At 45.7% G+C, this 26,011-nt stretch overlaps 1 protein-coding gene across 1 annotated transcript in view; it reads right to left on the reverse strand.

Moving 5' to 3' along the window:
- Window positions 1–26,011, reverse strand: part of IGF2R (insulin like growth factor 2 receptor) — a 2,762,372-nt gene that overhangs the window by 960,312 nt on the left and 1,776,049 nt on the right. Inside the window, 1 exon segment of the mRNA XM_069606818.1 lies at window positions 91–188. Coding sequence (XP_069462919.1) covers window positions 91–188 — 98 coding nt within the window.

The raw sequence follows: 26,011 nt of genomic DNA on the forward strand, positions 1-26,011 counted from the left end.
AATGCTTGCATATGTAAAGGAAAATACAAACATCAATTAAAGAAATGTAAACAACCAGGTTTTTACTTACAATTGTTTCTTTCAACTTACCTGAATGAGCATTCTATAGACTTAAATGGAGGACAAGCATATGGGGTTTGCATTTCAAACATGTATGAACATTCAGGCGTCTCCTTCAAAAACACAGGCTGAAAGGAGTGTAGAAACAAACGTGTGAATTTATTTGAAATGTAACGTTTCTAAGCTACATCTGTACAGTAACATTTTGCTGATGTTGACTCGTCAAAAACTGCATTTACAGGGTGAAATGATACTCCAATTATTCTAATATCTGTTTTTGATATTGTTAGGCAACCACTGACAACTTTCTCAACTCAAATACTGCTCCTGAATTGTTCACAATTTTTCGTTGGATTGTAGTTGTAAACAAGAATACCCCCTCAAAGACAGATGTTGGGTAAGGAAAGACAGGTTTTGTAGTCAAATAAATAAGCACAATATAACCAGATAGTAACATAAAGTAATAAATATGACTACATAATAATGTAAATTATTATTTATTGCACATAATAAAATAATGACGTTGTGCAATCACCATCATAAAACATTCCCAATAACTTTGGCATGCCATATATGTTAGCCAGAAACCTGTGAAGTTCCCTTAGGGACCACTGCAAAAGATTTAAGACTACAGGTGTTTGGCAGTAAACCCACTTGGTAGCAGTCTGTACCACACAGATTCACTTGGTAGCTGTGGTTGAGCAGTCAGACTTCCCTCAAGAAGAGTTAGGCAGTATATAGAGTATAAATAATAGGTAGAGATACAGAAGCATAAGCAAACACTGACCAGAGGTTTGGTGTAAAAGTATATAGTTATTTATTTAAAGACACACTTGTAGATTACACTAGCACAAAGAGAAAAGTAAATTCAGCACACAGTCACTATTATATATATACAACAGTAATTACTTATTAGACAAGTCTTAATGAGAAAGACCACTTGTTTTCAGATAGAGGTGAGCGCTTAACATAAGATGGCATTCTAATAAGTTATTAAAAAGGGAGGGAAAAAGGCAGAGCTATGGAAGCACACAAATTTCAATACTTTTAAAAGAACCATAGTAATGCAGGATAGGCAGAATTCTACTGGAGAGCAAGGAAGTCAATTGCAAGGCCCACTCTTGGAGAGAGCAAGCAGAAGGGGTCCAGGTTCACAAGGGTGGGGTTATGCCCAAAGAGTCTTGTAGATAGTTCGCACACAAAGAATGAAATTAAAGTCAGGAAAAGTTAGCTAGGTTGTCCCAGGCCAGCCCAGGTTAGAAAGTCGAGGCTTTACTGTCACCCCAAACGATCTGTCGCAAGGGAAGCCAGGCGGGACACAGTACCTTAAGTTGGAAGGAGGCTCCAGCGGGGGCAGTTGTTCCTGGCAGCGGGTGCAAGTCGGTGTTTCGTCCAGAGGAAGAGGAGGTCTCGCCGTGGAGGAAAGATCAAGGTCGTTGCACTGCCACGGAAGAAACCAGCCGCGGAGTTCTTCGGTTAAAAGGTACTACCCTTCTCTTCGCGGTAGTGGTAAGCCGTGGTATTCCGGTTGCCGGGGTGCTTGGCACGGGCAAGGCGGCCACGAGATGCTCCAGGAAGGTGAAAAGAAGGCAAAACTGGTTATCCCCACCAGTCAAAGGAAGAAGACTCTCCGGACTGGAGATCTCCTCTGTCCTCGGGAAAAGTGGTGAGACGGTTCAGCAGGACTCCACCGGTGGTGTCGTCGTTGCAGGTCGGCTCAGCTTCTCCCTCCTCGGATTCTTAGGTCCTGTGGCGACTTCTGAAGCTCCAGTCACCAAAGTCCTGCTTTTATGCAGCAAACCCCCATTCATTCAGCCTAGCTGTCAATCAAACATGCTAAGTGGTGAGCCGGCCGGCTCACCACTTGGGCCAATCACACAAGAGTGCGACTTGAGTTACCAAGGCAATTCAGTCCAGGGTGCCTAAACACCCGCCCACACACCCTGTGGTACCCAGACAGAGTGGCACCACTTTTGGAGGCTTCTGTGGAGAAGCCCGCCAAAAAGTGGAACAAAGGGCTCGACTTGGGTTGGAGTCACAGAAGAGAACACCAACGCCATTTTAGAATAGAGTTCTGGCAAAAAATAACAACAGTTGAATTAATATTAAATAAATAAACCAGCGGTATGTTTGAGGCTATAGGAATTAAATAATTAAAGTTGGTAGCCTCGAACAATGGGAAAATCCCATAGAGATATATTCGCGGTCGAATATAAAAAGTAGTATCCACTGCCACCAGCCAAAACTTGATCAGGGGGGATGGAGACATCCCCCCTCGAACAACAGACCCCTGGGCAATCGAATTGCCCCGACCAGTACGTCCACAATATGATGGTTTGTACTGGTTTCTGTTCATAATTTGGGACTAGTAAAGCCAATGGTGACTTTACATGCCCTGGGAGACAGTATTCAATCCCAGGGTATGAATTCTATGGTTGGGGGTCGCTACGACACCCCTGGGTTACGGCACGGAGGGTGCTGTGTAACCCACATCAAAAACACATGAGACCCTATGGGGTAAAAGACCCCATAGCCCATAAAACACATGGAAAGACAAAGGAACACCTCAAATCATGTCTAAGAGTGGGAGTAAAAGAGTCTCAATCTTAGCAGGAGAAAAAAATAAACCCCAAAAATCCAGCAAAGCTGCTGGGGGACTCACTAGGTTTGGGAAATTAGCCTTTACAGAGAATTCTCCCTAACAATATACTTCATAAAACGTAGAAGCCACATCCAATCCATACATTCAATACATACAATATTTTCATAAAATAACAGACCTAATAGAATAAAAACACACCCAATTTGTGCATCAAGTTCATAAACAATTGCCATAAATTGCAATAGTTAACAGCATAATACATAATATTTACATCATCCCCACCCATAAAACGTTTCCAGAGCTCCTGTTTACAAAATCTTAAACAATCATAACTGTTTTTGTTGAAATATCGGTCCCGAATGGCATGTGTAGGGGAGGAATGGCCACGAGGCCCTCCTCACCTACAGCTCCCTCCCCAGGTGAGGACCATGGCTCGGTGGGAGCACCCTCATGCCACCCGGGCCCAGGTGGAGGGGGGTTCACCCGCCGACGACATTGCCCACACGCACCCTGTCTTTGCATTTACCGAAACTTAAGTTAGGCCTAGACGCCATCTTGCACAGCAAACATGGTGTGAGTTCAGCACACTGTAACGAGGCCCCCACCTTTGGAGGGCCTTTCATGTATCTCTGCCGCCTCAGCAGCCCTGGCAGATCCGCTGCGAGCGCGTTCCCATGAGAAAGTCGGAGATGAGCTAAACCCGAGATGCCAACACGGCAACATTATATTAGTAACAATGTGATATTGCACCCCGTATGACCCGGACCGCAAGGCCGGGGCAACGGGGAAAAAAGCTGAAGCATCACTATCTGAAGAAGGTAGAAAATAGTTCAAGTATTGGTATTAATGAACTACCTCTGTTTAAAATGTGAACGAACCATAAAAATGTAACGTTATATGATATCCCTCCAGGTCTGGACTAATGCTGCTATAACCACGGAGAAAGATGTTGACCAAACGTGTAACCTCTATTTGTAAAAGTGTTTTTCAATAGTATGTAGAAACTTGAACTCATATATGTTTTGAATCACCCAAAGCGGCGAGCATCAATCTCTGTAGGCCATAACCTAGATATCCCTCGTATAACGTCTAATGTACATACAATACGCACACAATGTAGTGAACATAATGTTAGGTAATGAAAAGGTACTGGAACCGACTGTATTAAAGAAATGTGTAACGAAAATGAAATATATATATATATATATGTGTGTCTGAATAACGTTAAAATAAGGCAGAACAGTATAAAACTTCTGCATTCACTGATCAGCAACGCACGAGGAAAATACCTTTGTGAGTATATGCAAGGTCATTCCCTCTCCCACCCCACCAAGCCTGCCAGATAAAAAAGCTAAGACTTGTGCTGCGCTCCCTCACCTCCCCCAACCAAGCTGGCGTTACTTCAGAGAGTCAGAGGCCCCGGCGCCGCAACCAAGGCCACAGCCCGCCACCTGTGTTATTTACAGCACGGTAATAAACCCACGGATGAACCCACTGATCTACCAGCACCCTCTCATAAATCCCCACGAACCCCCCCAAGAATCCTGACCCCGTGTAAGGACGACCCCCATCATTGGGACAAGACACAGAGACCCATCTATATAATAACTTCTAACGCAGCAGACAGACATGTATCACTCGGCCCAGGTCCCAGAGCCCCGTCCCGTGACCTAAAATACCGGTCAATAAGACACAGGTAAATCTCACCCCAACCAACAACCACCAGACCTCTCACGAGGTGCATTCCTCATGTGTTGTGTTTATTTTATAAGATAAGCTGGTGAAGCGATTTATTAATGAACGTAAATGTCATTTTCTGAATAACTGTAGTGTGCATGGCCTAGGGCAAATGAGACAGGAAAGGTATTCGTTATTGTCACAGGCTGCCCCAGCACATCAACACCGCATGGATGACCTCAAGCCGGCCTGCCAGGCCCAACCCAACCCACGAGGCTGACCAGTGACGTCGTCCCGCCAAGACCAACCCCGCGCCAGCAACACCTATAGTTAGTCGACACCACCCAATCCCAATTGACTTGTGCCCCCTATAGTGTTTAGGTGTTGATGACGTTTTTTGTATTAGAAATACGCCTGTCTTTGCTATTGTCAGGCAGAGCGCTCTCGTAGGTTGCAGAGTTCTTTGCATGCCTTATCCTTGGATAAACTCCCACTTACGCTCACCCGCACTCTGTCTTGGTCTTATTCCCACTACGGGAGAGTCCCTTATTGTCTCTCATTGCGGGGAGGATCGTGCTGAATTGGGGGCGCTTCCTTTCACATGCAACCTTGAGCAATCAACAAATAAATGTCTCATAGTTGCTGTCAAGAGTGTTTAGTTCTCTACTGAATTTGTGGCCCCATGTTTGCTTGACAGATGGTAAGAACGGTATTAATAGTATGTCCCCCATTCCTCCCAATAAACGTGCTCAATGCACCAAGTCGTCACTGTACCTCGTTGTGCATATACTCCCAGTGTGCACGCCAAGATAGTATCACAATCCCAAAATATTTTTAACAAGAGACCACCTCGACCCGACTGCCATTTAGGATGCACACAGAGCTGCATCTTTTTTGCCGACTCATTATGAATTCCATAATTTTAGTTTTTCCAACATTAATCTGGAGGACATTCGATACAGCATAATTCTCAAGTGCGCTCAGCCTTTTTTTGTAAGCGCCAGGGGGTATAATCCATAATCACAATGTCATCTGTGTACTCCAACCATGATACGCCATGCTTCCCATACTTGATTGCACTGGTATCAGCTAAATCGAGGGACTGTTGCAAGTCAGTCAGATATAGATTAAATAAGTTTGGTGCAAGTATGCACCTTTGTTTGACACCACGACAAGTAGTATCGAACAAACTTGGTTAACTTCTCTTCACCATCAAGTCCGATCCCACTCTTGTGTTGACTTGTAGCCTAATAATCACCATTAGCAGGCGTGTAGGGATTCCTATGGCACTCAACTTAAACCACAATCGTTCTCTTATTATGGTATCGAATGCCACTGTGAAATCGATAAAGGCTGCATACACTGTACCTTGTCGGCCATACCAAGAGTGCTCAAAGTGTTTTGTGGGACAAGATTAGTAAAAGTGGAGGACCCTTTTCTAAACCCAGTCTGATTGGGAGGAATTATGTTCTTATCTGCTCATGCGTTAAGTTCCGTAACAGAACTTTGGCAAATATCTTTGATGGGATATTCAACATCACTACCATACAATGGTTGTCTAGACGCCCTTCTTTGTACACCAGCGCAATGTTGCTAATTGGTCCAGGAGCTGGGTACAAGGACGGTACTAGCGATGCAAGCCATAAAATTGTGGCGTGCCTCTGCCTAAACCGTGGGAGAGTTCCTCACCAGGGCATTGCATGTGCCGTCGGACCCAGCAGCTTGGGAGCAATTTTACTTTTTGATGATACCCTGAAGTTCAGTGACAGAGGGAGCACCATTCCACTGTGCATTGTAATTAGCAAAAGACCTATAATCAGTGTTACACTCAGCTATTTTACCAGAGTTTTACCAATGTGTTCCTCCCAATCTTTGCATGATACACCCGAGATCAAAGAATGTTGGATTTCAGTATCCCTTATGATTTTTCAAAAAATCTAGTGTTTCCACTATTGGCACATGCTGCTAAAGAATGCCACTATGTCCTTTGTACCCATTTAAAATATCTGTGCACCCAAGCACGTTAGGTATTATGTCGTTCCTTAGTCGCTCTTACAAGTTTGGCACTCTCGTCGTTTCCCCTATCATACTTAAAGAGGTAAACAATTTGCTCTATATCTTGTCTGAAGGCCTTCTTTTCAGCATGCATCTTATGGGTTATGGCGATAACTTCAGATGGACCGTGTGTTACAGGTACTCCCTTTAGCCACCCTCTTTCGAATGATATTTTCCTGCTCATTCACACGGACCGTCATATTTTCTTATCTCATAATACAGTCACCGTCAGAGGAGAATGCGTGAGGCGCAGATGCAGATGTAACAGACTCAGCTCCCCGTGGCCACAGACATCCTGGCCGATAGCGTGACCGCCTAGTGAATTCTGCGAGGGGCAAATTAACACTACAGCAGTGGAACGGCTTGACTCTCGGACTGCCTCAAACCCAGCGAAATTCGGAGCGGAAAATCCTGTGAACGGAGCTGCAACCCCCGCCGACGAGACAGCAGGTGCCAACTTGCTCGCTTGGTGCTCCAGTGCTCTGCTGAGTACCCCATGTGCCCTTACCGGGCACTGGTGAAGAAAGCCTGGAAGGTGCCGACCAAGAAAAGCCTCGGTTTGCCTCATGGAGGCTGGGGTTCCCCAGAGCACCCAGGTGAGGGAGCCTTCCACATGTGAAGAGTACCACCCCCACCACCCCCCCTGGCTGATACTGGTGCCCGACCCAGCCTCTGCCCCTGCGGCAGGACGCAAACAACGAGGTGTGGGCGTGCCCTGCTCAAAGGGGTGCTCAGGACTAACGGCCTCACTGACTGTAGTAACGGAGGCAAGACTTCTTGTATGGAGATCCATCACTGTATATTGCTCCAATGGCCCTGGACTTGAAAAGCGCTGCCGGGCATGGTCTCGATGGACTGCACACGTCGATCTGACACCCCGGAGTTACTGGCTGCTCTGCACTGTTGCTCCTGATGGTAACTCCCCCATGTCTTGGCGAGTCAAGTGTAATAAACGGCCCTAATAGCATATAAGTCAGGTGCAGCTCCGCCCCTGCAGTCCATGGTGTAGACAGAAGACAGAGCCTGCACATGAGGAGGATAGCACCCGGTAAGGAGGCCCCCTTCTAGGGACATAGGATAACGCTCGGGCACGAGCAAGGCTAGAGCGCGGTGGGGCAGAAATCTGGTCAGGTACTGGACTTTGGAGGCCCCAGCCTTGTGGGGATATTCTGTCCAAAAAGGGACTGACCAGCACTGAACCCCGAATAGCTGGGCCACCCGCAAGGAGCAGTTGGTGAAATCTCCACGGTGGAACACCTTACTCCTGGTCCCCCACGAAAGCTGTGGTAGGGCACACCCAATCCCAACCCGAATATTCCCGGGGAATAGTGGCATTGTACGCCCTCCTCCACTCACCCTAGAACTCCTCAACGATCTCCAGGAGGCAATGATGGGGGAAACAGGCTGACAACTGGGTACTGGCTGAAACGTAGGGACAGGAACCGGGGTCATGTCCGGGCCGTTCAGGGGCCTGGGGGCAGGGGGAAATGCTTCTTGGGGACTCAGAAACTGCAGACACATTTGCTGCTTTCTACGAATGTCTCTATGCTGTTAGAGACTACACCGGGGAATGCGACCCTGCACTACCTGGACTCCATTCACCTCCCTAGACTCTCGGGGGTGTGGGATGTTCTGACCCACTAGCCTCTGCCCTGCAACATCACTGTGCGGTGCTTTCATCAGAAACAGGATGGCCGCCAAAAAGCTCTATGCGCTAATAATCTCTGAGAAGTGCGCAGGGAAATCTGAAAAATAGGCCGCCAATCCATTTTGCCTGTGTCAGTGGTGGAACCGGAGACCACACTACCAAAACCTTTGGGCTGCCCCCAGAGTGAAATGGAACTATTTGAAAAGGCAGTGTTGCATCCCAAGGAAAACCCTGAAGTGCTTTAAAATCCGTTTTTCCTTGGCTGTTGAAAGTGTAAAATAATGTTTCCCAAACATCAGAAAAGATCCAACATCCTTGTTGGGTGTTAAACATCACTTTATTTAAAGAATCCACCTAAGCACAATGTCAGGAGAAGCACATTTCATCACAAGAAAATCCACATTCAAAAAGGTGCTTGCCTGGAAAAATCTGTCAGATATGGGCGCAGTACCGCCGCTCACCTGTGTCAGAGCTGTCATTTACTTATACTGTTAGTTAAACTTGTACATTAAGATCAAATTGTGGAAAAGAAGAGACTTGCCATCAAAAGCAATATAGGTTGCTACAATTCAATTTCTTTGTTTTAAAAAGACTGGAATGAAGAGATCTGTGTGTATATTTGTTGAAAATGTAAATTTTATTTTAGAAAAGACAATTTTAAAACAGTGTTTTAAAAGTGAACTAATGTTAGCCACAGTACTTCAAAGGCACATTCCACAGTTTGCCCCAAACAAAGAAATCTTCCCCCTGCTCTCTGCTCAGGAACGGTCATTGAGTTGTTAATGGAGGGGGGAGGAGATTTTGCTCTGCTTCTCTGGGAGAGAGACAATAGGCTTCCTGGACTGAAAGGAAATGCAAATTAAGGTGTCAACAGAAAACAACTGCCAGCAGGAAGGGAGCCTGGGAGTGCTCTGGCCTAGCCAAACCTTGGAGGTGGGACCAGACGGATTTGTGTATCTGGAACTGTAGAAAATATCTTTTTGAAAAAAGACTCATAGAAAACTGTACCAAATTTGTAAAAGTCTGTAATTGATAGGTTGTTAATATGAAAATGCTGCTCACTGTTTGAAACTACTCTGAACTCTGTGCGATGTTCAGAGACAGGACTACCAAAATGTTGATGTTGTAGCAATTGTGATAATGCTAGGAATATGAAAGTTTACAGGATTATGCCCAGATGTCATGCGCATGTATGGAGAAAAATGTGGACAGGTCCGACACTGGTTACCCAACCAAAAGCGCGAAAAACTAAATCTGTAATGTGAAGATGTATTATTAGCAAGTTGGTGATATTGTAAATATGATTTATGTGGAAAATAGATTTACTGTACAGCAACTAGGGGGAGGGACTCCCTGGGTTGTAAAATGCAGCATCACTATGACGCTAGATTTTCTTCTCAAATCAGGAGAGGGGAAAGACTTTAACCAATAGGATTCCAAGAGGGTGTGCTTAGTATAATTCAGCCGACCCACCCCTTTGGGAAATACATAAATAGGGACAGTTTAGGACCTAGAGGAACAGACACATTCACCCATCAACTGATTGTCGGCAAAGCACTCTGCAGGAGAACCCAGATCCAAGTCTCCAGAACTCTGAAAGCAGAAGGCCCAATTCCAAAGCTGGACCTTTCTCAGCTTGGCCTTTAAAATCTTGAAACCTGATTTTAACCTCAGACTTCCAAGGGGCACACCAAAATTTGAACAGCCTGGCTGTGCCGTTTCTGCTTCTTTCCAAGAACTCTTGCCAGAACCCAGAGATCCAAACCAGTAGAGCAGAGCTGTAACCAGATAGCTGTAACCCAGAACCAACCCATCAGACCCAGTTCAGAGGCCGTGCGGAGACCAGAGTGCCGTGCTGTGTGCAGAACCAGGTGCCTGAATCCTGTCCGGTGGGCTAGCAGAATTCCAGTCCAAAACCTTTGACCAGATCTTTGACAGGCCTACTCCAAACCATAGTTGTGAGTATCTAGCATAGAATTGTCCATAGCCAATCTCTTATTCTTAAGTAATCCTATCCAATCCATTTTTTTCAGCATATCCAGAACTGCATTGTAGAACCTTCTTGTTTTTCTGAATCTTTCCCTCATCCATATAGTCCTTTGTTAATTGTAGTGATAAATTCATCTTTGCGCTAAAATATTTGCTGCAGAAAGACAAGTGTCTTGGCGGGCAAAAGCCAGAGCAGAGGTGCCGCTGTTCTGGTGGCTGTCCCACTGGGTATCTTGCATCTTCATAGCCTCCCTTAGTGTAACGAAAATCCTTGTTTGTAATTCAAAAGCGCATCTTTCATTTGAAAATCTCGACTCTTTTTGAGAAAAATCAACCTCTACTAAAACCGTCATAACTTCTGAACCGTACATGCTAGAAACGAAATTTAAGTGTCAAATTGAAGCTAACATCCTAGAACCGCATTTCAACTCTTTGTAGTTTTTCTATAATCACGTTTCTCGCGCGCTGAAAAGTTTGCGGCAAATTCGCGTTTGGCTCAATTTCATCACATGTAAAATAGCTATTCCTTGCATCCAACCTCAGAATTCAAGTTTCCAATGTGCTAGTTATTCAACCATCATTGCTAGTGTTTACCTGAAGCTATCCAAAGCGGTTCCCAATAGTTTTGAATCAAAATTCGAGAATAAAATCAATTTTTCTGTGATTTTTCCCATTCAGTGCAAGCCACATTCAAAAGCATTTGACCTGTTTAAAATCATTCCTTTTTCTCTATATGCTTGCTGGGGGGATTTGGGACTGAAACTGTATTGGTTGAGATTGTATATTCCTGAAACCTGTTTTCTCTCCTTCCATCTCTATATTGCATATTAGGGGGATTGAGTAGTATCAGGGGGAAAGAGTAACATTGCATTTGATTGAACCCATATCCAGGATTATTCTGTGCCGTATTGTTTTTCTATCCATATCAAGTACTATTCTATGCTGCATTATTTTCTTATCCATACTCCTACTGATTAAAGAGAGTGTTGATTCTAACATCAGCCAATGGTGATCATTGTATAAATATGAATAGCGTGATATATATATTGTTCAAATTCATAAAAGGGTGAAATATATCTGGTTCAATTCATAAAAATAAATCTTTTAACTTTGCAAAACAACCTGCTTCCTGGTTCAGTGAGACCGGGGGGATTCAAAGAGAGGGGCGTGATATAAGGGTACATCATTCAGAAATAAAAACTTATAGACAAAAATATATAAGTGTTTCAATTGTACATCCCACGCTAGGCATTGACTTAGGTATAGTGCTGGGTTGAAATCACTTACAGGGGCCCAAACAGAAGCTGAAGGAGGGGGTGACGGCGGCAAAGTCCCAGCTTCAAGCCGGGAAAACCCCCAGACCGAATGGATTCCTGGTGGAGACCTGGAGGCGGATGGGGGACTCTGTAGTGGGACAAATGCACTGCATGCTGCTGCGCTCTAGGGCGGACGGGATACTTCCACAGGACCTTCGGCAAGCCACTATTGTAGTGATTCCCAAACCCGGGTAGCCCCCAAACATCTGTGCCTCAAATAGGCCTATCTCGATCAACGGCGAGACCAAGATTCTAGCCTGGGTCCTCGCCAACAGAATGCTGGGGGTCATCCATTCTTAAGTACATCCGGACCAATGCGGGTTTATGCCAGCTAAATCCACCAGGATGAGTCTGCGCTGGGTTCATTTCGCAATTAGCCAAGCTGCTGTCCTCAAGGGTCCATTTGCTCTACTTGCGGTACACTTTGAAAAAGCCTTCGACTTGGTGGGGTGGATGGCCCTATGGGATATGATGGGCCGCATGAAGTTTGGACCCGATTGTACCTCCTGGGTCAAAAATACTGTGTAATGCCCGCGAGGCAGTGGAATGGGTAAATGAGAGTTCCTTCAGACCTTTCTCGCTGGGCAGGGGAACCAGACAGCGGTGTCCCTTCTCCCCGCTCCTGTTCACGCTGGCCATAGAACCCCTTGCAATTGGGCTCTGCAGGTCTCCAGGGTGGTCTGGCTTTGTGTGGACCTGGGGGTGCCGGTATGCCGAGGATGATACGCCAACCCCGCACCGTGTGGGTAGAGGCACTTCAACACATTGGGTGGGGAGGGCGATCAACACTGGACTAACCTTTATGGAACAACAGCTACATCCCAGAGGTCCTGGCGATGGGCCATTTTCCCAACTGGGAGTCTCGGGGGATACAGACCCTGGCAGATGTTGTGCAGGAGGTCAGCTGATGACGTTTGAGGCGATGAGAGAGGTGTTGGCCCCCCCAGGTGACATATACCGATAGGTGCAATTATCACACGCTCTAAGCGCCCAATTCCCCAAGCTTGCAGACATTCCTAAATGCTCCCCCCCTAGAGGTGAATGTCCTCCAGGATAGGATCCTGGCAAAACCCACATCTACACTGTACCAAGTGATCACTGCTTTCGGGGCCAAGGACTTGGCCTGCTTGCAGGGGGAGGTGGGAGAGGGTGGTAGGCCCCCTAGAATCTGAAGAATGGGTGGAGGCATTGATGTTCCCATGGGATATAGGCATAGACACCAAACTCTGGCTTATACAATACAATATCTTGCACCTGGCCTACCACTCCCGGGCCTCGATGAAAAAGTGGGGGTTGGTGGAGGATGCAGAATGTTTGGATTGCCGCAGGTTTGAGGGCACCTTCTTCCACATGATTTGGGAATGTGAGGTCATGCAAGATCTCTGGCGCAGGTGTTGCGCTGAAATTAGCCGGGTCTTGGACTTTCCGGCCCTTCCGGAATCTAAGGTTGCACTGCTGGGGATCTGGGGGGGGAGGGGCTATACGCGATATGAAAAAACGTTCCTTGCTGTCGCAATGGGGCAAGTCAAGAGACTCATAGCTGCCACGTGGGGGGCACCAGAGGGACCGACCCTCACCAGGTGGACCAATGAAAATGACCAATGTGCGTCCCTGGAGATGCACATATACACTGCCAGGGGCTGCCCGAAGAAATTCTTGAAAGAAATGGGTTAAATGGACTGGAACTGCATAACTCTGCATCAACTGCTGGCCCGGGCTGAGAGAGATGCTCGTCAACGCAGCAGACTTCAACTCACCCCTGCCGGTGCTCCCTGCTTCCCCCTGTCATGTACTGGAATTGCCCACAAGTACTACAATGCAACCTGTCTTGTTTTGTGTGGTTTTGTTTGTATTGTTTTTTTGCATTGCTTTGATCTGCTCTACAGTATTGTGGATAATGGGTATGCCTATCTTTTACCTGCTGTAAACCAATAAAAAGAATTTATAAAACAAATCCAGTCACTGATTCCAAAAGCCCAGGTTTCTACAACAAATTTAGCTTATTCCTCACTGGCTGAATCAATAGCCTTTAGCAGTTTAGGGTGGTTACATCTGATCAGTTTAGGGTGGTAACTAGCACTGGTGTCTTATCACACCAGAATTTTCATAGCTACAAGTTCTGCCTTTTTTTAATCAAAAAGCACACAAAGGAAAATTATCACTTCTCGATATACAATACCCACATCAATCACTTGAGGCAGCATACAGTGGAAAACAAACATCTAATCAATAGTGGATTCAAAATATCCATCGACCCTGGGGAAACCACCTGTTTTATTGCTAATACAATAGCCGTTTAGTCGCAAAAAAACATTTGTATAATAGGTGTGCCCACGTCAGTACCTTGCTGTCATACTGCCTTACTTGTACTGGTCCAGAGGGCTCTATATGACTAAGTCATCAGTATGTGGTGGAATACGGGCATTGAAATCACCAGGATATGAGTACTCATCATCGCCAGTGACTCCTCTACCTTCTGCATGATGGTAACATGCGTTTCTCTGGTGGGAGGATCGTACACATTAAGAACCCACAGTTCATTTTTTGTAATGGGTGTATCAGTGATTTTACCTACCAAAACACATTCACAACCAGAAACACATTTTTTTATATTCCATATGTTTTTTACAGCAGTAAGCAGACCTCCTCTAGGCCTTCCTGTAGGTCCTTTGTGGGCAACTGCAAATATTGTGGCAAATCCATCAAATTGCATATATGTCAATGTACCATGTTTCCCTCATCACTATACTAAAAGCCTCCATGGGATCTAGTAACCCCCCCCCCGACATGTGTGGAGTCAGGAGGAAGGATAGCACAGCTACAACGCGTTTGTCTTGGAAGCAAGACAACTCAGCGCAACACAGGTTTGAATCATGATCCTGCGCTTAGAAACCACTCGTTGGGAGGGGGGCGCTGCTGCGCAAGGCTAAGATGGCCGCTTGATCTGTGAGCTCTGTCACCCGGGAAATTCAGCGCGACCATAAACCCTGCTTTTGCAGTGTATCCTGCCTTAATACCGCTGATTAATGGGCCCGAAACCACAGGGCGCTGATCTGCTGCCAACAGAGGGCGATTGATACATACATTGTTGCTGATTTAGTGAGGTGCGATACAACCGGGGAAGGTCATGGCAGCAGGCTGCTGCAACGTAAGCCGTGCAACTTGGGCTGGAGGAGAATCAGAGTTGCCCTGGGCATACCCCCCCACCTGGAGCCCCTGTTACATGGCAGAATTTGAAACCAAGCCGGAAAAGGAGCCAGGCCGGGACCTATGCCGACAAAAGTGATTGATCTCTGGAGAGTCTGAGAACTACCAGATAAAGCGTCAGAGATCCACGCATCCCCATCCTGTTGGAACTGGGAACATCAGTCAACTTTGCAATCCATGGTCCTGCAGCTACAAACAACGTGTCGATAAGGTGCCAACCTACAAAAACTGCCTGGCTGACCTCAGCTGCCTGTGTGATACCATATTTACATTGCCAAGTCATCTGGAGCAGTGACCCTCATATTTTTAATTGGCTCTCCGGTGAGCTCTCTCTGTACCTTTCTACAGACAGTAGCTGAGAAGGCAAGTCTCGCTCTTTAAACCAGCAGGGTGCCCTAGTAACGAGGCACCATATGACAAATGGAGATGGAAGAAAGCAGAACTCAATGAGAAGGTTTACCAAAGCCATATCCAAACGTACTGCGTAGGCCTCTGGGGGAGACAAGGAGCAGGACGAGCCCAGTGAGATGCACCGCATGATGAAATATATGAGAGAGGGGTTCACCGCCATACACACCAAGCTGTATGATATTAATGATACTATTAGTGCTATAAAGTCTCGAATGCAGAAGACAGACCTTCGTATTACGGAGGCAGAGACAAGAGTAGCGACGGCTGAAGATGACCTAGTGGCAATTAAGGGCGGATGTCAACTCTCTTACAAAGCAGGAGCAGGCTATAGGTAAGAAGGATGACTACCTGGAATCCTCATCGAGACAGAACAACCTGCAGATTATCGGCGTGCCAAAGGATAACCTCAGCGGTCCCATGGAGAATTTGTGGAGCAGATCCTTCTGTCCTTACTGGAGACACCGAAGCTGTCCCTGCAGTTTGCAATAGACGAGGCACACCGCTCCTTGGCCCCTAAGCCGAAGCCGGGCGAGCCACTGCACCCCATAATAGCCAGTCTACTTAAATATCGCGATAGAGATGCTATATTGCGAGCCACCAGCGCCAAGGGAGATTTGATGCTGGGATCCAACAGAATACACATTTACCCAGACTTCTCGGTCACAGCTCAACAGGAAAGGAAGACCTTTATGGCAGTTAAAAAGCGGCTACGTGACCAAGGTCTGAAATATGCTATGCTATTCCCATCAAAACTTCGTATTGAATACAGCGGCAAAGTGTACTTTTTACCCTACAGGAGGAGGCCATGAAGTTTCTGGATGAGTGCTCAAAGGGCTGAACTGCATAGCTGACACCCCTTGAACAGTGAGTTGTGCGGGCTGCCGTGTGCCCGTTCTTGAATGTGAGGTGTGGTGTCGACAGAGTAAGATGCAAGTGGGAAGATGCAAGTTATGTTGGGTTGGGTAATGCATTCCTCTGTTCAGGGTTTAAGTTATGAAATGCGCTTGACGCTGTTGTTATGGTTATGCTCCTACAAGGTAGTCTTAACGGTGCAGGAACCGAGAGGCTCTTTCTTGGTTGTGGCTGGATGTGTGAAATACATTGTGATGTATAGGGATGGGGTCGGATAAGATTCGGTGTATGAACTGGAACGTAAGGGAGCTGGGGATTCCGATTAAAATGCGTAAACTACGATTGTATGCAAAGCGGCACAGGGCTCAAATTTTATTTATTCAAGAAACACATGCGTGTGAGGCTGGCTGTGCCCGATTCGCCAAGAGCTGGGAGGTGTAGATACTACACTAAGTACTCTACACAGAGTATGGGGGGTGATGACGCCAATTCATAAATCAGTACAATATGTGCATAAAAATGAACACGTTGATGCTCTAGGGCGATACGTGTTATTGTATGGGTCACTGAGGGGTAGGGAAGTGGTATTATTGAATATCGATGGCCCAAATGTGGACGACCTAGATTTGTATACAGATATACTGGGTTTGGTGGCTCAATACCCACTGGTGCCTGTCCTATGGGGTCGAGGGGGATTTCAATACGATTTTAGACACAGACCTTGATAGATCGGGTACCAAACCTAGGACTTACCAGGGCAGCCCGGGTAGTACTTGTGGTTATGGAGGAAATGAAAGTCGTGGTTGCCTGGGGATTATTCAATCCGAAACTGCGTGCATATTCCTTTTACTCGGTTGTACATGACTCCCACTCTTGGATTGATATGTGGCTGATATCCGACTCATTGCTGGGGGCGATGCATGCAGCAGACATACTACTTAGAACTTTTTCTGACCATTCTCTGACCACGCTGGCCTTTGTATTGGGAGATGCCACTGGGTCTAGACTGTTATGGAAGTTTAAGCCCCTGGCACTGCTGGATTTAGTGTTCAGGGCTGACTTGGAGAAACACGTTCATGTGTACTTCGAGGTGAATACTGGTTCAGTGAATTCCTATGCAGTATTGTGGGAAGCCTTTAAAGTATACATCTATGGTATTTCTATGGCCACGGAGCTGGGGATTCTGAAGGTGATAAGGCGGGATACCAGGGACAGTGAGACCGCACTGGAGCGTCTGGAACAATTGTATACCACCTCTCCCTAACCCGCGGTTCTGGGCAAAAGTAGAATTAAGACAACTTTAAGGCGCATGCAGATAGGGAGCTGAAATGTTAAGAGACCCCAAGAGCTGTGCAGAGATACAGAGAAGGGGAACGCCCAGGCAGACTCTTGGCAAGGGTTATCCGGTAGGCAGAAGATGGTCATCACATACCTTATGTGCTGCATGACTCTGGTGAATCTGTATACACAGCGCATAGGGTGAATCAGGTATTTCACACTTTCTACGCCAAGCTGTATGCAAATGACTATGTTGGCCTCCCCCTGGACATGGAGACATTCCTAAATGTACTCCCCTTAACTGAATTATCAGGTGAGGCAATGGAGGCTCTGGATCGGCCCATAACGCCAGACGAGATTTCCCATGCTATAGATGCTCTTCCCCCCACGAAGGCCCAAGGGCCAGATGGTTTATCAACAGAGTTTTATGAACAGTTTAAGTCATACCTGGTTCCCCGACTCCGAGATATGGGAAGAGGCTTATACTAAAGGGGTGCTCCCCCCCCATGCTGAGGGAAGCAGTGGTAATGGTACTGCTGAAACCCAATAAACCGGCTGAGCAGTGTGGGTCGTACAGGCCCCACTTGCTCATCAAATCTGACGTGAAAATATTTGCCAAAGACGTGACTGCGAGACTAGCACCCTACATGGGGTACATAATCCACATGGACCAATCTGGGTTTGTTCCCGGGAGATCTACATCCCTTAACCTGCACCGCCTGTTTAATGTCCCTGCTCAGATTGACATTATTGCCCAGGTGGTAACGGTTGCTCTTGATATCCAAAAGGCATTTGACTCCGTGTCATGGCGATTTATGTGGGTGGTACTTTATAAATGTAACTTTGGGCCCAGGCTTTTGGCATGGGTTCAGTTACTATATTCATCCACGCTGGCTAGAGTTAGAATAAATGGAATATTTTCACAATAATCACAATTGCTAGAAGGACCAGACAGGGGTACCCGCTGTCGCCCCTGCTGTTTGCCATATTGATTGAGCTGTAGGCAGACTTGATTGGTCACAAAAACATTCATGGGGGGGGTCAGAATATCGGGAGAAGCAGAGGTTATATCACTATATGCAGACCATGCAATAATATACGTACGCAATCCACAAATGCACTTGATCCCGATTATGCATGATTTAAAGTCCTTTGGTGAAATGTCGGGTCTGCACGTTAACCGGGCTAAATCAGAACTTTTCCCGTTGACGGATGCTATGACTGCGCCACTGGACCAGTTGTGGTTTGCTTGGTCACCCACTAGACTGAAATACTTGGAAATGGTGGTTGCCAGAAGCTCTGCTGTATTAATGGAGCGAAACTATACTGCATATGCCTCACAGCTCACCGATAAGTGATGCAAATGGGCACGGCTGCGCTTACAATGGCAGGGAAAGTGGCACTACTGAAAATGGTTATCCTCACGCAGCTCTTGTACTTGTATTACTTTCTAAATATAAGGTTGCAGAGGTTGATGCTTATAAGTGGCATGCGGGAGCGGTCTGTCTCAAGTGGAGTACACTATCTAGACCATACTTGCAGGGAGGAATTGCAGCCCCAGACTGAGAAATATTGGATTGCGTCTAAGGCGCAATAGGAGTCTTATTGGTTTGCGTGGTGTATTGATTACCCACATGTTATTAAACGATATGCAGCAGGGCCTCGGAATATTCGCTCAACAGTATTACCCCCCCCCACAGTGCACGGACCCATGTATATGGGATACGGCTAGCGTCACTGCACTCGCATGGAGTAAAATATGGAGGCTGCTGAGAGTCCCCCGTCTATTTTCAAGGTGACCTCCCCTTGTGGAACTGTCTTCCCTCGCTACCTAAGGTGACCGGGAATGTGGCATGACAGCGGGATTGCGATGGCCTTGAGACGCTGAAAGATGTATACAATATGGGAAATGTTATCACTACCCAGGAGATCCCTGGTCATTACGGAGACACGCCTCGTGCTGGCTGCAGTTCAATGGATTGCGTAGAGCCGTTAGAGGAACATGGGAGGGATTCCTGGTACTGCCTTCAGATGAACCTGTACTGAGCTTCATAATGAATGCGCGTGATACGCATGGCCGAGTGTCTGGACTGTATGACATGTTGCAGAGCCGTGGGAGTGGACCTTTGACCAAGAAAGGGAGTGCCCGAGCAAGAGACCTTAATGTGGACATAACAGACGAAGTCTGGGAGCATAGGTGTTTACAATCTCGTAAAGTGTCATTTAATTCTTGATTTAGGATGATCCAATTTAAGGTACTTCATAGGTAGCACTATAAACCGGCTAGGCTCTATCTGTTTTCCCAGGAGAATTCTGCAATGTTCCCTAGGTGTCATTCGAGAGAGGCATGATTTCTCCATATGGTAAGGGACTGCCTGAGGCTGAGGGACTTTTGGGTAGGAATACGCAATGCAATTGTCCGACATGTTTGGCTGTACTGTAGAGGCAACCCCACTCAATGTTTGTTCTACAGGTTTGACACACTGCAACATTGTTTTCAAAAACTAGCCAGTTTTGGTATGCTGCTGGCAGTCTGCTGTATATTGCTGGTATGGGTGAAACCAAAGGTTCAGACAGTGACTCAATGGATGTGGGCTGTGAGGTGGGCCTCTGATAAGGAGGAGCAATTGGCTCTGCTACACCCGTTGGTTGTAAACCAGTGGACATCTGGTCCCCCTTTTTGATCCTTTTTACTGCAAGAGCATGGGGCAGTATCAGACGTAAATGCTTTGTCGAAAAAACAATAGCAATACCTGGACATACTTGCAGAACAATCGGACATTGCTATGTCCGACATTTGTGACATACTACCTTACTGGTCCCCATGTATGTGGATATATCTCGATATGATGCCGGTGAAATGCATTGTTGTAATCTGGGCTGCTGTTAGTACAAAGTAGTCAAAGGTTGTCAAGTGCTAAAATGAGGATTAAAAAAAAAAAACACTTGTTTGTATTAAGCATATTATAAAAGAACAATTATAATTAGTGTGAATGTCTCCTGGAATTCCAAGAACACAACAAAAGTTTATCAGGGATTCTGTTTGAAGTGTACTTGGAAGACCTTTGGCAGCCACTGCCAATAACCATCAGTTTGGACTCCACCAAACTCCTTGGGGGTTTCCAGTCCATACACACAGTGCACTTATCCTTATTGTAGTTACTGTCTACGGCGTTGCTAACTGCCGGTGTTGGATTGAATTTAACTTTGGGTACTTTCACACGTGTCCTTTCTTAAACAGTGCTGTTTCACAACCCATCATATATTCCAGTGATTCGTCAGTACTAAACACTACATTAGAACACATTTTTTCCTGTGCTTTCCACCATTATATACAAGCAGAATATCGTCCATGGTCACAACACGCAATGGTACAATGCACTGCAATATTTTAAGTAAATTGGCCCTATTTTTCACATGGTGGTTACCGTCTATTGATATACATGTCAGTCTCAAAGCTTTCAATACCGGCACACTATTCAATGATGGTGCCATAATATAGGCAGCAGTATTTTCTTTGGCAATTTCACAGAGGTTAGTGCCAAGGATATCATTTGTTTGTGTGGACACTGCCATGACTATTTTATCTGCCAACTGAGTGTCATTATGAAACAAGTTCACAAGACCGTCAAGTGCTTGAAGCTCCACACTTTCTAGTCTGCTTCTGTTAGCCAATGTATTTGCATCATTGATGCGTGTGGGTTTATCCACCAATTGTACTTCAGACGCACACATGAAGGATTTTATCTCCCTGTCTGCTCTGACCAACTGTCTCTTCTTTGTAGTAGCATGACTAACAGGCAGGTCTAGAGTTGGTCCACTAATATTTTTGGGCCGTTTACTTTTTAGGTCCCCTATTTGCCGGTGCAACATTATCAGCCACTAAATCATGGATTGCTCCACTGTTAAGTAGCTGATCATAACAATATTAAAAGCTAAAATATAAAATATTGTTGTAACTTAATGTACATACTTCTGATACAAGGACACTGACAAGTGTCAATTTAGGCCTAAGGAATACTTCACATGATTCAACTGTCTGTGGTGGCTCCACAGAGGGAGGGACGAATCCCTCTCCAATGTCAGCACGTGTCCTCTCATATTCCACACGGTCTTGTACATCACGCCTCATTTTCGAAACTCTTCCATATACCCATGTTGACTTAAAGGGACATGAAAGTGGAACTTGCACCATAGCTTTATGATAATGTGGACATTTTGGTTCCGCCACCCCCCCCACCCCACGCAATGTAAGCAGATATTTTACTGTCATGCATCTGGATAAATAGATCACAAAGAAGAAACCAGCGAGTTGGACACCCATCTAACTGCAGTTTTTAACGTGTGGCGAAAAATGCACCCAGAGTAGATGCAATGTTCCTTTTGTCTGCAGAGCACTCCACATTCTCCAGGTTGGATTAAGGTTTTCACCCACAATATGTGCCCAGTGTGAAATTATTAGCTATGGACTACTGTATCATTCACTGTTGATTGCAGAAAGAGAAATAACAGCCAAACCGCCACCGTCTGGAGACCCAATACTTGCCACCTAATGGACCAAGAAGTAATAACAGTTTGAAATGGAAGCCAGATATTACTTTGTGATCAATGCACCCTCGGACATCTGAAAAGTGCTAATGGGCACAATTTGGAGAAATACATTGCAACTACACCTCAACGTTTGTTTGGAATGTTAATCTGATAAAATTACACGAGTTCTGCTGATGATCCGCAGCACTCCGATGCAATGCACACTGAAGATAAAATATATTGGACCCTTCAATTTAATATGAGGCCCATGTGGCTCTACAATAGATTAGATGTTAATTTGCAGCACTTCACCTTTATGTCCGAGTTCGAGGCGTAGACCGGGTCAGGCTTGAGCAGGCAAAGACCACAGAAAATCTGTAAATGCCCACACAGCAGCGCTACCATGCATGTCAGGAACCAGGTAGCAGTCTCTGATTACTGGTTCCTGTGGCGAAGAGCTGCAGCCAGAGGTCTTTATAGCAGCTGAGGATGCATGTCGTGTCATGTCTGGAAGGAAACAACTTAGGACAAAAAAACATTTTTTGTCTGTTTGTATGTAATGATAGTATGTAGTTATTAATGTATGTGTGTATATGCATGCAGGGAGTGTGTGTAAGTGTGCGTATGTGCTTTTGTATGTGAATGAGCATCTGTACAAGTGCACACACATGAATTAATGCAGTTTGAATCATGTACATTGGTGCGATTGCGTGTGTAAATGAGAATGCAGAGTGAATGTTCTGGGTGCTCGTGTGAATGACCGAGAAGCTGTATGGGTGCACATTTCAGCTTGCAATAACACAAGATGGGAGATTAGACCCCAGAACAAAGGTATATGTGCAACTCATTCAAATCACATGGTCCACAGCCTGACTAAATTGCCACTCCTAGAATCTGTCTTAATAATCACTTGTCAGAGTGTTAGGCACAATCCTGTGCAGTGCCCTTAGGGACCACTTCACACAATTAAGACTACAAGTGGTAATACAAGTTTTACCTTTGGTACAAGCCTGTACTACTATGTTAAGGTGGTAGCAGTAGCGGAGCAGCCAGGCTCATCTCAAGAGTATATGAGCAGTAGCAGAGATTACACAAAGGGACCACTATTACTGTGACTCAAGCAAACACTGACTCAAGGTTTCAGGTAAAAAATATAAGTACATTTATTTTTAAACCGTTTGTTATAAACACAACACTTCTATTAATTCAAAACCACCTGTACAATATACTACAACCAACCAATTTGCTTTGTACGGTATAACTTCAAGGTAAGTACCCCATGTTTTAACTGACCGGTGTTGTGAAACAAAAGACGTTACCGGGAATACATTTGCGATCACTTTTTGACAGTAATGCCAGTTCGGTCTTACTAAAGAAATGCGTATCCGCGGCAAGAAATGTTACCGGGGCAAAAACACACTTAGCACCTGAGATACCCAGAGAGAGTTGGGGGCAAAAATAATAGGCAATACTTTTGTCAACGCACACAGAATCAGAGAACACTCAGACAGAAATTCAAGAGTCAATAGGCCGGAGCCAGTGTCAAGTGGAACCGGGTTCCTGCTGTCGAGGATCACACAGTCGGACAGTTCACGATTCAACGTAGCCAGGAGTACTTAGATATTGTCAATGGAGGAAGCAAAAGTTATAAGAAGGAGGGAAGATAAGGGCAAGCCTTGTAGGAGGAGAAAAGGGGATTCACCCGATTTCCTCAAGCAGAACACAGTACCTTATTCAATGAAGAGGCTGGTGCCACGCCAGTTGTTCCTGGTAGTTTCCTGCAGACCCACGGATCCTGGAGCTTCGGCAAGAAGGAGGACGTCTGTAGGGGTCTGCACCACACAGGGCAGAAGCCGGCAGCAGCGATGGTGAATAAAAGGTGCGCCTTAAAAACAGGAGAGGTTCTTCAGTTGGCTATCCGGACCACTAGAGCAGTGTGCAGCGATTCCGACCACGAAGAGGATCCTCTGGCTGTAGAAGATGAGCTGGTTATCCCCACCAGGCTCAAGGGAAGAATACTCCGGACTGGATCTTCTCTGGTCGTCGAAGGGTAGATAGCTTAGGACTGCAGCAGGGCTTCACCGGGACGGGATAGTTGCAGCAGTCGACTTCTTCTCCGCTTCTCTTCGGTTCCTTGTAGTTCCAGTGGCGACTCTGACTTCTAGCCCAAGAGTCCTGCCTTTTATGCGAAAATCCCCCATTCACACAGCCTGGCTGTCAATCACCCAGCAGGGGGGTTGTCCAGCCCGGACAACCACATCAGCCAATCATGGCAAAGTGCGACTTGGGTTTCCTAGGATACCCTCTGCAGGGGGTGATTACACCCCTCCCTCACATTCAGCCCACCCAGACACCCAGGCGCCTAGAAGAGGGCTTCTTGGCAGAAGCCCGCCAAAAGACAGTGAACAAAGAAGGCAAACCTGATTTGCCGCGCAAAGTAAAACACAAGAAGGAGTTTAACAAAAAGAAATGGCAAATAAACCCGACCGGAGCCAAAAGAAAAAGTATTTGGTCAAGCGGGTTTAAGTTCGAGGCTAATATAATAGCCTAAAATAGTACCACGTTTATATAGTATAATTGCGGTAGAAGAGTTAGGGTAGATACCAATGCCACCAGCCAAGTCTAAATGTTAAAAGAGCGACACAATGCTCTAGGAGGTACAGATAAAAAGGGCTAAAGGTTGACCTTTTCCAGTACTCCATGTAAGATATGGTGTACTAGATCTGTGGTTAAATGACGAAGTAAAGTTAATGGCAACTTTACCCTTTTCTGGGGGAAAGTAGACAGCCCCAGAAATGGAGTTGGTGGGAAGTCTAAAAGACAACCCTGTGTCACTGCACTGAAGGTGCTGTGTAACACAAAAGAAGGGGGCTACAGAAGTGGTGTACTCCGGAGCCCACAATCACAAAAACAGATGAAATACACATGGCAAAAAATGGGTAAGAGTGGGGGAAAAGCTCCCACTCTTACCAAGTGGAAAAAAATAACTCCAGAAATCCAGCAAAGCTGCTGAGGGACTCACTAGGTAAGGGAAATTAGCCATTGAATGAGAATTCTCCCTAACACAGAGTACAAATCTTTCTGGGTAGGCAAATCAAAAAACATCACCCTATAAAGTTGCTTCATATATAATAATAGTGACCGTTGATATGCTGCACATCACAAACTAGCATGTTCCCTTCATTACTTATGGCAATAAGACTTGAAAAATATATCCTTTTACGGTCTGGATTCTGTGTGTATGCATGCTGGTGTGTGCTGCATTTTAAAAAGACTACTGAAATGTGGATTGACTTTACATACTTGAAGTCGTCAGTGCACCTTTAGGCTTTTAGCCAAGAGGTGCTTTTGCGTTTGTTTGTGACGTAGCAGCTTCTTGAAGAACAAAGGCATTGAAACCCCTTATAGGTTTTGTAGCAATCGTGGCTAGCGGGGCTGAAGCGATGCCGCTTCAGCGATGCCGCTTCAGCGATGCCGCTTCAGCCAGGAATCAATTGGTGTACCGGTTCGACGCTGGTGGGAGCATCATCAATTATGCTACCACAAAGGAATTCAGGAGACACTAGAATTAACTGTGTCCCAGTTATCAATGGCCAATGTTACTTTTGAAGGATCGATTCATTTTAATAAAATGATACAAGTGTCATGTTTTAATAGGATCCAAATAAAAAATTTGCAAAGTACAATGTTTTCTAGGAATCTCTCGGTGGTCAATGGCAGGTGTTGGCATTTATGGCTACATGAAAGATGTCACATTGGGGGCAAAAGAACAAATGACTTACTTCTCAGTAATGTCCTTTCTGATGGATGTTGCTCTCATGGATGCCTCATCTTTGCCATCAAACACCCAGAGCAGCTGCTCTTCTAAAACTTCCCTGACAGAGGCACAGCACGGCTCCGCCCAACTCCTCTATGCGCTCCGCTCCAGACAGGATGTCGGGCCAGTACATAAACAGGCGCAGTGCCCAGTTACCTCAGGTCAACTCTTTCTCCCTAGCACTATAACGCAAAAGGACAGCAGAACAAAGGTGTACTAGCTATCTGACAAGAGGGGCAAGTAGGGAGGGAGATGAGGAATCCGTGGGAGCAATATCCATCAGAAAGATTAGAGAGGTAAGTAATGTGTTCTTCCAATTAATTCTTTCCTCTCACAGATTCCTCCTCTTTGATAGACTCCCAAAGCAGTACCTAGACCTGGAGGAGCAAAGATACCAAGGATACCCCGAAACCAGAAAAAACTGAATGACAGCTATACCATAACGAGTGCCCTGGAAAGACAAAGAATCCAAGCAGTAATGTTTTGCCAACTTATGCTATGAATCCCATTTCGTTCCTTGGCAAATGTCCAGAACAGGGACTACACATTGCAGAGCCCAGTGTGACAAA

The sequence above is a fragment of the Ambystoma mexicanum genome, chromosome 4p, assembly GCF_040938575.1.
Source record: "Ambystoma mexicanum isolate Mex_15411 chromosome 4p, UKY_AmexF1_1, whole genome shotgun sequence".
Taxonomy (NCBI): Eukaryota; Metazoa; Chordata; class Amphibia; order Caudata; family Ambystomatidae; genus Ambystoma; species Ambystoma mexicanum.